The sequence below is a fragment of the Cydia fagiglandana genome, chromosome 23, assembly GCF_963556715.1.
Source record: "Cydia fagiglandana chromosome 23, ilCydFagi1.1, whole genome shotgun sequence".
In the NCBI taxonomy this organism is placed as follows: Eukaryota; Metazoa; Arthropoda; class Insecta; order Lepidoptera; family Tortricidae; genus Cydia; species Cydia fagiglandana.
Genome location: NC_085954.1, coordinates 3,685,704 through 3,699,548, shown reverse-complemented (window position 1 = coordinate 3,699,548; position 13,845 = coordinate 3,685,704). Strand labels below are relative to the sequence as shown.

At 37.0% G+C, this 13,845-nt stretch overlaps 1 protein-coding gene across 2 annotated transcripts in view; it reads left to right on the top strand.

Annotated features, from left to right (window-relative positions):
• Positions 1 to 13,845, top strand: part of LOC134675908 (uncharacterized) — a 369,748-nt gene that overhangs the window by 68,056 nt on the left and 287,847 nt on the right. For both annotated transcript variants that reach the window (XM_063534249.1, XM_063534248.1), the window contains exon 2: positions 7,680 to 7,900. In XM_063534249.1, coding sequence (XP_063390319.1) covers positions 7,771 to 7,900 — 130 coding nt within the window. In that variant the 5' untranslated portion in view covers positions 7,680 to 7,770. The remainder of the gene's footprint in view (positions 1 to 7,679; positions 7,901 to 13,845) is intronic.

Genomic DNA, 13,845 nt, shown 5'->3' with positions numbered 1-13,845 from the left:
CCCCAACCCTTTAAATTAGGGCATGGAAGATTGTCATAAGCAACTTACAAAAAGAAGTGAAATCCCACCAAAAACATTTTGATGTAAAATGTTGCCCAAACGAAACCATAAGGCTCGCACTGTCAAAAAGTTATCAGATCTCTTGCCAAGCTTCTAACTCTACAAGCCCTCTAACTTTACTAGCTCTACACCAAAAGTATGTGGCTTGGCCGTTTCGTTTCTACAAGAACTATTGTATGTAAGTATAATACAAAAACCGCCCAAATGCGAGTCGGACTCGCGTTCCAAGGGTTCCGTACATTACACAATTTTAACAATATATATTTTTTTTAGAGAAAAGTGAGTAAAATGTCTTTAAAAAACCCGTAGGGATCGGAAAACTAGGTACTTAAGTCCGACTCACGCTTGACTGCACATTTCTAATAGGTTTTTCTGGCATCTATAGGAAAAGAGCTAATATGTGTATTTTTTTCATAATTTTAGACCCAGTAGTTGACTAAGGTGTAGAGTTAGTGAAGTTAGGGCTTGTAGAGTTTGAAGCTTGGCTCGACAAGAGATCTGACAACTTTTTGACAGTGCGAGTCTTATGGTTTTGTCTTAGCAACAATTTACATGAAAATGTGTTTGGTGGGATAATTTTTTACAGTATAAATATTTATTCGTAACAATAAGTATTATCTTTTAACATAATTTAAACAGTACATCTGGTGCTACATTACGACACCGGTGCTATAATAAGCACATTAAAACACTCCCTTTGGCCGTGTGTTAAAATTTGTCACTTGTTGCAAAATATCTATTTTTCGCACTTCTATCGTAAATACCTACCTATGTATTAACAAAAAAGTCACTTGTAAATAGTTACTGCCTTTAAAAAGTATAAGTGCTTCAATGTTATTAGACATTTTGATTCTATAAACGTCTTTAGGTCAATAAAGCAAGTGATAAATTATTAGAGTTAGACCAAGAAAAGTTTGCAGCAATTTTGACAGCCCACGCAGTGCAAGTGTTATTTATAAGTCATAATTTTATAGAAGTTTCTTCAAATCGACCTTATTAATAAGAGATTAAAAATATTCAAAATTATCTTAAAATATTTTAATCTAATATTTCATCTCATACGTTCAATAAGGCCCGGGACTGGACCTTTTTACCTGCACTGACAGTGGGCCTTCTTAGCAACAAGTACAAATTCAGAATAATTGGGAATAATAGGGAGCAACTGTTATTTTTGAATGCTGGGCCTTGTTACCCGCCGGGCCTCATATGCCTGCACTTCACCTACCTTATTTGTTTTACAAGGGGAAAAGTTGTTGATTAACCGCTCGTGCTAATATTGATACCCAAACAAGCGAAACATTTTTTTATTAAATAGGAGGCAAACGAGCAGACGGATCACCTGGTGGTTAGCGATTACCGCCGCCCATGGACACCCGCAACACCAGAAGGGTTGCAAGCGCGTTGCCGACCTTTAAGATGGGGGTTTTAAGGTTTGAAGGTCGTATCGGACAGTTCATTCCACAGTTTGGCTGTGCGAGGCAGGAAGTACATTCACAAATTCAAACATTCTAAAATTGAAGCACGAGCGTAGCGAGTGGTTCGTAAAATTGAACCTTGAGCGTAGTGAAGGTTTCGAGGGACGAAGGTTAAATAAAATTTTCATCACATCAGCTCGTAAAGGCCCTCTTGATTGTTCGAAACGGATAAGAAAAGTGGCATTTAATTTGATGCAAATTTTGAGTTGTTTCCGTAGGTAAATTGTATCAGTTGGTTGGTAATATTGACTTTAAAATGATAAATATTGAATAACGTTAGTTTGAAATTGATTTTATGATAAAGTAAATATTATCGGAGATGATCGCTCTTAAAAAATATATGTCGCTAGTCATTTATAACCTAAAAGCGCCAAATTACGCAAAATTATATTGAAATGACACCTGTGTATTGAATTTGAAGAATACTTTAACAAGGGTAGTTATCTGTATAACAATGCACCTAAAATAATTTTCAAATGTATCTATTATTTCTATACTTAACACGATAACGAATTCTACGTAAACGAAACCGCGGGCAATCCCTAGTACATATAGAAATAAATAAGGGAAGGTAAGTTTCCATTAGTGTACTGTGTAAAATAACTATTTACCATTGATAATAATTTTATAAACGCTTTGCGTATTTTTAAGGTCACCGCGCTAACCGCTAGCCCGCGACCGTCGATCGCTGCCTCCTGCCCCGGCGCACAGCACGGCGCGCGAAAACGCCGCGCGTTTGAAATGTAACTTAATATAAGCTCGGAATGCATACTTACGTATCAGTATTTAGTGTCGCCGTGATTTTATATTTCTAATCTTTTGTGTGAGAAGTAAGATCTTTATTATGACCGTGTAATATTAACTCTACAAACTTTAATTCAATATTGGCTATACTGCTTAACCAGAAATCAATATCTAGACAAGCACATTGTCTACATTTCTAACTTTTTACATGTATACTAAGTTGATAGGTAATATCGTAATTTTGCAATATCAGCTACTCTAATTCTGTATTTACATAATAATTCGTGTTTTTACGTTCACCAGAAAGCAGCTGTTCCAGATTTCTAAAAACAGAATATTGTGAATAAATTAAAGTGTTATTGAATATGTTAAAGTTTTTTGTAACTTTAATTTTATATTTACATAGTTATTTAGCAAAAATTTAAATATTTAAATATGGCCGAACGCTCCACCTAAAATTTTCTAACTTTTTACATGAATGTTATTTAACATGCTTACAATAACATATCAAAAAAGAAAAAACTTTAATGTTATCAAAACCCATTTTTGTTCCACCGCTGGTCTAATGTTCGGATACTCTTTTTGCAAGTTAGTCGAACAAGACTATTGGAATACGCGGCTTACCTATATAAAATAGCTGCCCTCAAAACTAGCTGTAACATTAAGTGTACATATAGTTTGTCACACAACTTTGTTAGTTGAAATAGGCGCGAAAGTCAAATTTTCTAATCGACGATAACCGATAACCCTTCACGCCTACAGCTTGGCAAAAAAGAGTAGAAATTAAAAAGTGGCAACACTGTAGTGTCGTCCCTTTCAAACCAATTTATATAAGAAAAAGGGACGACACTACATACAGTGTTGCCACTTTTTAATTTCTACTCTTTTTTGCCAAGCTGTACATTTTGGAAATGGTTTGACAGACTATACCAGTTCCCTTGAAATCAGTTGTTGAGATAATTTCAAGAAAATCAAACAGATTTCTAAGTTCTCCTTTTTCAAAAAGTGAAACCTATAAACCTCGAATATATTATGCTGAAGCGATTGACATCAATCAAAGAGATTTATTAAGATTTAATTAAAGGAAACCGTTTTCCGAAATGGAGCTTCATAGAAAAAGTGCCGTTATTTCGTTAGGATCAGTGGCGGATTTGCAGTCATTGCCGGCCCAGGCCCTGTAGCCGCCCCTTTCTCAGCCCCCATCATATTGACTACATATTGAGTTAAATATTAAATTTCTTGTTATCATCAGCGAATTTTTTATCACAATTTGCCGCCCTAGGCCCGGGCCTACTGGGCCTTAGGAAAAATCCGCCACTGGTTAGGATCGTAAAGCTATTCTTTCCTCTTAAGACGAAACAGGAGCTGAGATTTAAATATTGTAGGTAGATATACCCGTCTCGCTAACGGAAGCGGCTCCTAAAATTAAACAAAATCCTGCGTAAAAATCTCAAAAATCGAGGTTTCGTACTCGACTGTTTCCTCCTCCAAAACTTAACCAATCGTAACCAAATTTGGAAATCTAAATGATTATGAAATGACCTGTGTTGGACCGTTTTGATTTTTTGGCTAATTGATATGAGTTTTGAATACCACGCCTCTCATTGCGGCATAGTTAATTAGGCCATTTTGGCCATTTTTGAAGAGCTCTAGCGCCTTAAAAAACAAAAATATCAAAAAAAGCTAAACGGTCCGACACAGATATTGACAACATTAATCTGTGTTGAAAACATTATTGCTCTAGCTTCAAAACCCACGGAGGAAACAGTCGAGTACGTTTGTATGGAGAAATGACCAATCCTGTTGGGTCTTAGGAATTTTGTACTGGGTATTCTAATAATACTGCGATCGCGTGCAAATGGGCGCCCAACCCAGAGCTAAAACTGGATTTACGCGGAGCGATGTGGCAATAGGCCTTAATTTATTTCGGCTGTTAGCCGGAGAGCCTATTTCATTTTAGTGATGTTCCCGGTCCCGGGAATATTACTTGGGAATATTACAAAATGTTGGATTTCCGTTTGAGCAAGTGTGCAGCGACTTTTTAAATCAGGCTTATTTTGTTTGGAAAATATCCTCCTAAGACCCAAGGTCCTACCTATATTCCTTAATCATTTCGATGAAATTTAAACCATATCAGGCGTGACTCACTCCGCGATTTCGTCGGTTTGCAACAGAAGTACATCCGTTCCACACCAATTTTGGTGGCGAGCCATAAGCCGTGCATGGCGCTGTCACCACCTAGCGGCCATATCTGTCTTGATCGTAACAGACGCGTTTTGTTAGAGAGTGAATCTTCTGTACCTAGTACTAGTCTATTATTTATTCTGTGTCCCGGGTTAGTGAAAGATGCAAGTGGCTCTAAGAAGGTTTGGCAATAAACGTGGAGAAAGAACATTTAAAGCCGACCACTGATTAACAGTCCGCCGGACGATATCGGCCGGTCAGTTGTTCGGAGCTGTCAAATTTTTGTTCTAACTGACAGGCCGATATCGTCCGGCGGCCTGTTAGTCAGTGGTCGGCTTAAGGCCTGTACACAGGCTTGCGTGTTCGTGACGTGCACGTGTGCGTGCGGTAAAATGTTGGAGCCACACACGCACACGTCACGCAAGCGGTGTGTCGGCTTTCGTAAAGATCTGTATATTACAACGCTGCACGCACACGTGCACGTCACGCACACGCAGCCGGTGTGCACAGGCCTTTAGTGGGAAATCTGCAATTTTTGAAAATTTTCTATCATTTGAAATGCATTTCAAGATTTTTATCAGAATTCTGTTATAATATTCCCCAGAATGTAACATCACTAAAAGTATCATTATTACGATTTGTGGTCTGCAGAGAATTAAAAATAAATATTTATGTAGCAATATTTCTTTTGGAGTGGTAAGTTAAGACGCTCCTTGGTTCTATTCCAATAGATTTATGAAGGGATCTGCTTTGATATTAGAGAGAGGTGTAATCTCTTGACGGTGTTATTTTTGTTCCACTATTGCGTGACAGTTATTTATGAAATAAATTTAAATATTTTTTTATAAATATATTAAAAGAAGCGCAGAAATAATAGGTAATATTTTTTACACTACTAATGGGTCTACTTTCCCGCACTAGTGTAGTTTTCCGTGCGTAGTTATGTCAAAAGTTTAGTAGTAGTAGTAAACTCTTTATTGTATAAAAAATTAAAAATAACATACAATGAGTAAGAAATACAAAGAACTTATCCCTTTGAGGGATCTCTTCCAGTTAACCTTTGAGTAGATGAGAGGAGAGAGTGAAAAGAGGGTGACAAATGCAGCAAAATGTACAACAAGGTACCAGAAAGTAAAAAGATATAAATACATACAAAATTTATAAGATTTACATACATATATTACACAAAAAGGATTGGGGAAAATACACTAAAAAGTTTAAAGGGCTATATGTACCTACTGTAAAACGTTGTACCTACGATACACGTGCGAATAGGTAATTCGCAACTCGTGTCGATTTAAAACACTTCCTTCGGTCGTGTTTCAATTTATCGCCACTTGTTGCGAATTTCCTACTTTTCGCAATAGAGTAGCCACAACATAAAAATAATGTGTGTAAGATTTCTGTACAGTTTAGGTAATATATTTGTTTAAGTAAGTTTTTTAGGGTTCCGTATCCAAAGGGTAAAACGGGACCCTATTACTAAGACTTCGCTGTCCGTCCGTCTGTCCGTCTGTCTGTCACCAGGCTGTATCTCACGAACCGTGATAGCTAGACAGTTGAAATTTGCACAGATGATGTATTTCTGTTGCCGCTATAACAACAAATACTAAAAACAGAATAAAATAAAGATTTAAGTGGGGCTCCGATACAGCAAACGTGATTTTTGACCAAAGTTAAGCAACGTCGGGCGTGGTCAGTACTTGGATGGGTGACCGTTTTCTTTTTGCATTTTTTTCCGTTTTTTTTCTTTATGGTACGGAACCCTTCGTGCGCGAGTCTGACTCGCACTTGCCCGGTTTTTTTTTAATTATAGACGCAGAGTCAATTTGTAGATAATACGTACTAGTATTTTAGATTAAAATACTGTTTGTTTAGAATATATTTAGGGTACGCAAATTAAGTAATTAAGGCCCACTTGCACCATCGCAGGTTTTATTAAAATTAAATTAAATTAAAATTAAAAAGCTTTTATTTCGGACAAGATATCCATATTACAATTACAACATAAATTATAAATAGAGGGCGGAGTACCGGTGGCAAATTTCACACAAAAGGTATGGAGTCGTTTTTATAATTATTATTTTAGGCTTGAATAATAAAATTATTCATTTACCTAATGTACTTAGTATGGTACCTACTCGTAAATTGGAAGTAAGTACTTTATTACATACATATAAATTATACATACTAATATTACGACTAACTTATTTATTTATTTATTTATTTATTTATTTAAACTTTATTGCACAAAAGAAAACTTATCGTACACAGTAGGTAAGTACTTAACACTATGCACTAAAATTCCGATAGAAGAAAGTTTTCTGGTAATAGATATAGTTAGGACTATTTTAAGCCTCCAAGGAAGTGAAACCGTGCGAAATAAACTCGAATTGGTTCTAGATAGAAACCCAGATGCTGACGAATTAAGGAATATGATTACAATGGAAAATTATAAACAAGTCCTTAAACATGCAACCATGACATCGGTAGATGTAGAGTGATCGTTTTCCACTCATAAATGGATCTTCAATAAATTAAGAAACCGATTCACTCCGAAAAACCAGGAACATGTGGCCATAGTCCAGTCATTTATTAACATGGATACGCACTTAAGTGTAGATTGTGAGGAGGACCTAGAACACATAATTCCAGTCCTCAATTGTAATTGAATGGTCTTGAAAATAATATATCGTTTGGCAGGTATAACTTCTTAGTCTAGTATTTAGTACCTAATGATAATGTTTTGATAAGAAAACATATTATTATGTATTATAGATATTAACAACATATTACAATATTTGTATGCTCGTAAGATAATTTCTATAAGTTCCTAATAATTATTATGCAAAATTAATCATTTATTCGTTATTTATTTAATCATAAGAATACTTAGGCGACTCCATACATTTAGTGTGAAATTTGCCACCGGTACTCCGCCCTCTAATTATAAAACAAATAAATGAACATAAATTATTTTTATTTTGTACATTCTTCCTCACTCACTTTATAAAAAACATATGTATGTTAGTCTGTAAGGTATTTGTAATATGGGCACAGAATAAGTAATAGTAATGGGCCTTGTTGCCTGAATTAAATTTCTAAATTAATTAGTAATTAGTAAATTAACCGGTTAACCCCGGGTTAGTGCATTGGTGAAAGTGGGCCTAAGTCATATAATTTAATAATTCATATAATTTTCTTTTATTGTTTCAGATCAACCAGTAAACTATGTTATAGCCGCTTTTAGTGAACGACAGTGTAGTGAGCTTCCGTTAGTTTATTAGTGTACTCGAGTGCAAATAATATGGGGTGCAATACCAGTGCGGACGCGAAGGCGGCTAAAGAGGAGACCGGGCAAAATGGAGCTCAGGGGAAAGAGAGTTCTGAAAAAAATAATCAGAATCACACGAATGCTGCGCCGGCGAAGGGTAAAGGTAAGGTTTCTTTTGTCATTAATTCCTCATTTACTAAGGTCAAAGTGGTCATTGGGGCCGAAAGGTGACCACGACCACGCACCACGACCACCACCACCGACCACGACCGACGACGAGTGGCGACCACGTACCGAAAGGCCAGCGTGGGTAGACCCCCCACAAGGTGGACTGACGACCTGGTAAAGGTCGCGGGAGTCCGCGGGATGCGGGTGGCGCAAGACCGGTCATTGTGGCACTCTTTGGGGGAGGCCTATGTCCAATGACCAGCAGTGGACGTCCACTGGCTAATATGATGATGATGATGATGATGATGATGAATGTGGCGAAGACCGTCTATCTGTTAAGACCGTCTACAAGCTGGGAACTGCACATGAAGTTTGCAGTTGGCGTGCAGTCGGTGTGCATGTTCCCATACGAATTGCAGTTGGGTTGCAGTCCGTCTGCATCGGCCCTCAAATATAGGGACCGTACGCGTTGGAGGGCCTGCCATCTTGTGGCCTGAATCGGAAACATATGTGCACATGTACCTACATTGCCAAAGCAAGTGCTACCATCTACCGTTTTCGTCGGTACGTTTCCTTGTGCATAGTAGGTTCTGCCATCTTGTGGGCTACATCGGAAGCATAATCGACACATTTACGCCTCGCGCCAAAAATCTGACGACTCATATACTGCCCCCAATAGTTCATGCACGGGGCCTATACTTAGTTACTTACTTACTTACTTAGTTACTTGGTTGTTGCGGTGACCCAAAATGAGTCTTGGCCTCCAACGGGGCATATCCAAAGAAACAAATATAATTGCACTACGCAGCGAATGAAGCTAAATAAGAGTGTATAAAAATACGATCTAGAAAAACAAACCAATATAATTCTAGTCACAAAAACAAATTTTGGGTATTTATAGAACACTATAAATGTGACTGAACACTACATTAATTTACGTCCGTATTCGAACAATTCTTATAAGATGTCACAGCGACACGATACCGATCTGCCAGTGAGAAAGTGACATTTCTCCAACCAAAACACGTCACTCAGCGGTATTCGAACAATGAGATACGTCAAATACTAGATATTGAAAAGATATGGAATAGATATTTCAGTGTCAAACAAGTGTCAAAAGTGACGTTTTTGTTTGAAGAAATGTCAATTTTTACACTTGTTTGTCACTGACATATCTAATCCATATCGTTTCAATATCTAGTATTTGACGTATCTCATTGTTCGAATACGGCTGACTGACACTGACATATCTTGCCGATGTGATATTTTATGAGCATTGTTCGAATACGGCTGTTACGACTCAGAGGGCCTACCGCGAGCCACGTTCGACGTGCTGCCTCTCTGTCGCACTTGTGAATTCGTACGTAAGTGTGACAGGGAGGCATCACGTCGAACGCGTTTCGCGGTAGGCCCTCTGTTTTTATGCCCAAGATAATTTGTTTCAGCCAAATAGTTACAGCTCTTACAGCAATAAGGTAGGTCCGTAAAACTGCCAGTGATATCTGTACATAAACATGTTTGTCATGTCTATGACTAATAATAGTTATTTGTTTTACAAGGGGGCAAAGTTGTTGTTTAACCGCTCGTGCTAATATTGATACCCGAGCAAGCGAAAGATTCCAAAATTGAACAACGAGCGTAGCGAGTGGTCCGAAAAATGGAATGTTGAGTGTTGCGAGGGTTTCAAACCACGATGGTTAAACAAAAATTGCCCCCGAGTGAAACGCAAAATTTTTCACTACACCAACCTGAAGCAAATATTAAATGTAAAATATCAAACAAATTCAAACCGAAATCAAATCCAAATGAATGTTATTAAATATTTATCACCCAAAATCATCATTTAAAAGTCATTTCTACCAGCAAACATACGAAACCAACTCAAAATTTGCATTTGATTACTTAGTCTCACATGTGAATAAAATGCAACTTTGCTATCAGTTTTTGAAGTGCAAAATAAGCCTTTCCGAGATGGTGTGGTGTAAATTATATTGATGTTTATATTTCAGAGTCCAATTAAATGTCTAAGAAAAAAAGATAATATTAATATATTTTCTTATACATACATAGATAAAATACACTAGCACAATATGAATAATTAATCCTATGATAACACTAATTTTAAAAGTGGCATCAAAATCATATGGGGTACTTAATTCGTGAGTAACTGGCCACTTTTAATAACTGGCCACCCCAAACCAAATATTAATTATATTCTCCTATAACTAGAATTCATTTTAGTATAAGGTGGCCAGTTATTGAAACCCGGTAAGTACTTTGTCGATGAAAGTAACCGAAATAATTTTAATAGGCACGCCATCTATCCACGTTCCACCAAACTACTGAGGACACCTCATCTACATTTAAAACTTACTTTGTAACACGACAATGTAGAAGGTTAGTGTCAGTAGTTACACCCAATCATGAATAGATGGCGTTGAAATCAAAAATGAAAATATAGGGCGGGAAAGCTTAGTAAAGATTTTCTTCACATGCTACAATGTTAGGATATTTTTGCGCCTCTGCCAAGGATATTATACGTTGTCAGCGGCTTTCCTCACAATGGAATAAACTGCCGAGTTCAGATTAAGTATTATTGCTGAGCTTGTAGAAATGGTTTAACTGTGATGCTAGAAAATAAAGATTTTTAAGTTTATAGTTCGTTTTTTTAGCATTAGAAATAAGGTAAACAATCTTGACGTGTCTTTTAATTGAAAAACACATTTTAAAAATTTAATAAGTTACTGCAAATATGTAACAATTATGAATCTAATACGATCATTTATATTCTTCTGCTTTCATTTTAAGCAATACCTAGTTACTGATTTTATAAAAGCGTTTTTCAATTAAAAGACATGTCAAGATCGCTTACCTTCTTTCCAGTTCTTTCTAATGCTAAAAAAAACGAACTGTATATAATCGTTTGACGTGCTTGGAATTTTATATTTGCGTTTTTATAAAAAAGTTAATCACTATTAAAAGCGGCAAAAGCTTTAAAATGCATGAAATGAAACGATTTAAGTGCATGGACATTAAATTAAATTGAATTGATCGGGGAATTGAATTCACTATTTGTCTAACGGCCCAATTCGAACTTTAAGATACGTCATTTAACAGATCTGAAACGACATGGATTAGATATGTCAGTGTCAAATGTGACGTTTCTTCAAACAAAAACGTCACTTTTGACACCGACAGATTTAATTTCGTTTCTAGATCTATTAATTGACGTATCCTAAAGTTCAAATAGGGCAGTAAATCATTTTAGACGCATCATCATCATCATCATCTCAGGCATTTTCTACCAGACATCTTCAGGCAGCATCATCAGCCTCCCCCATGGATCTCCATACGTGCCGGTTGGAAGCGACCCGCATCCAGCATCCTCCGGCGACCTTAACAAGGTCGTCTGTCCATCTTGTGGGTGGACGTCCTACGCTGCGCTTGCTAGTCCGTGGTCTCCACTCGAGCACTTTTCGACCACATCGGCCATCTTCTCTGCGTGCAATGTGGCCTGCCCATTGCCACTCACACGCACACGACGCATACTCGTCGATAATTCAATTTGATTCTTCCATTGCTCTTTATCAATCATCATCATTGGCTTGGAGTTGCAGGCGTCCATAGGCTACGGTGACTGCTTACCATCAGGCGAGCAGTATGCTTGTTTGCCACCGATGTAGTATAAAAAATCATTATAAAAACATATACAAACATAGGTTCTTCTTCCTCGCGTTGCCCCGGTATTTTGCCACGGCTCATGGGAGCCTGCTGGGGTCCGCTTGATAACTTATCCCATGATTTGACGTAGGCACTAGTTTTTACGAAAGCGACTGCCATCTGACCTTCAAACCCAGAGGGGAAACTAGGCCTAGTTGGAATTAGTCCGGCTTCCTCACGACGATGTTTTCCTTCACAGAAAAGCAACTGGTAAATATCAAATGATATTTCGATCATAAGTTCAAAAAAACTCATTGGTTGGGGCCGGGGTTTGAACCCGCGACCTGCGGATTGAAAGTCGCACGCTTTTACCGCTAGGCCACCAGCGCTTCGCAGCTTATCATCATCATCATCATTATAAAAACTTATACAAACACATTCCATTAATGCGAAAAAATATTAAAATACCGCAGGTAACTCAGGTAAACACATCAGAATCATTAATCAGAATTTAAATTGAGACGACCTGCCGTATTCGAACTTCAAGATATTCACAATAGACGACACGTACTAGATCCATTCTAGTATTATACGTTATAGGTAGTTTAGATATCATTATCAACTAGTTCTCTTTTGCAGCGCAATTCGGGCAACCAATGTCACTTTTACATTAGATAGAGTAATATAGGTATCTATAAGATGTGGAATTGGATCTCTAAGTCATATCCTGTAGAAATCGTTCAAGAGTATCTCCAGAATCGCACAAATGTCAAATTTGACAGGTTAGATCTTAAACATATCGTTATCGTATCTTGGTGATGTCTAAAAGATATCTAATAGATGTCTATTTCAAAGTCCGAATCGGGCCCGACATTATTTTGACCAATCACTAATGATCTTACAAGATTAATGTGTTTCCTATTTTCCCAAATTCTTATTTTTTATGAATTTTATGATTGATCTCTTTTATTATTAGCGTTTTCTAAAATATTCTTAGAAAATAGGCAACAGATAACCTGTTAACTCAAATTCAATCTTAACTTCATTGACAAAAGATTCACTTTTGCAGACCACGTAAAAATTAGATAGGGTAACTGCTACTGTTATTGGCCACTACAAATTGGCCACTCATAACAAATAGGAAAGAAACAAGCCAATAGAAGCCGTATTTTTAAGAGTGGCCAATTACTATTTAGTGGCCACTCATAACAAATCGGAAAGAAACAATATAACACTTTAAACTCTCGCGTTTTGTACACATATTCAATTACACAAACGGGTCTACCGCGATATAATTTCATTGTTTTTACCTTTAATTCCGACGTTTCAGCTGAGTTGCACCAGCTGTGGTCACGGAAAGACTGACGGCCCAACAAATGTCAACGGAGATATTAATAAAACAACACTAAACTACCCGAAATTAGTTTATAAAAATGCCACCACATCAACAACAACAATGTGACCACAGCTGGTGCAACTCAGCTGAAACGTCGGAATTAAAGGTAAAAATAATGAAATTATATCGCGGTAGACCCGTTTATGTAATTGAATATGCGGAAAGAAAAAAGCCAATAGAAGCCGTATTTTTAAGAGTGGCCAATTATCATGTAGTGGCCAATAACTATTTATAGCATTCACCCTACGACGTTTGAAAATTTATAAGCCTTACTAAAAATATCCAACCTAATTTGAAGGAGCGCTCGACACAAAGGTCTTAACATATACTTTATCATTCTAGACTCCGCAATAAGAGTTTCCGCGATCGAGTTTTTCACTAAACTGCAAAACGTAATTCAAGACCAAAAAAAGTAAGAAATGTGGCCACTTTTTTACCATAGCGTCTTGTATTTATGTACAAATAAGTAAATAAAAGTACTTTTTTTAAATAGTAGGAGTAAAATTACTAATGAATAAATTATCTTAGCGTGATTATTTATCAAAAGGAATTTACAATTTTACACAAATTATTGCAGTGGCAACATTGTCTTACTTTTTTTGGTCTTGAATTACGTTTTGCAGTATAGATGACAGCACCGTGGTGAGAGGTCTAGCTGTCATAATCCACCAATGATGTTTAACCATGTTTTTTTTATTGGTGGATTTTGACAGCAGCTGTCAAAAAGACCTCTCGTCACGGTGCCGCCATCTAGTGAAAATCTCGATCGCGGAAACCCTCATTAAATAAAGCTTTTACGATGACTCCTGTACGGATGGAACAAGTAACTATTGTTTTACAATGGGACGCAGGTTGTTGTTTGACCTCTCGTGCTAATATTGATA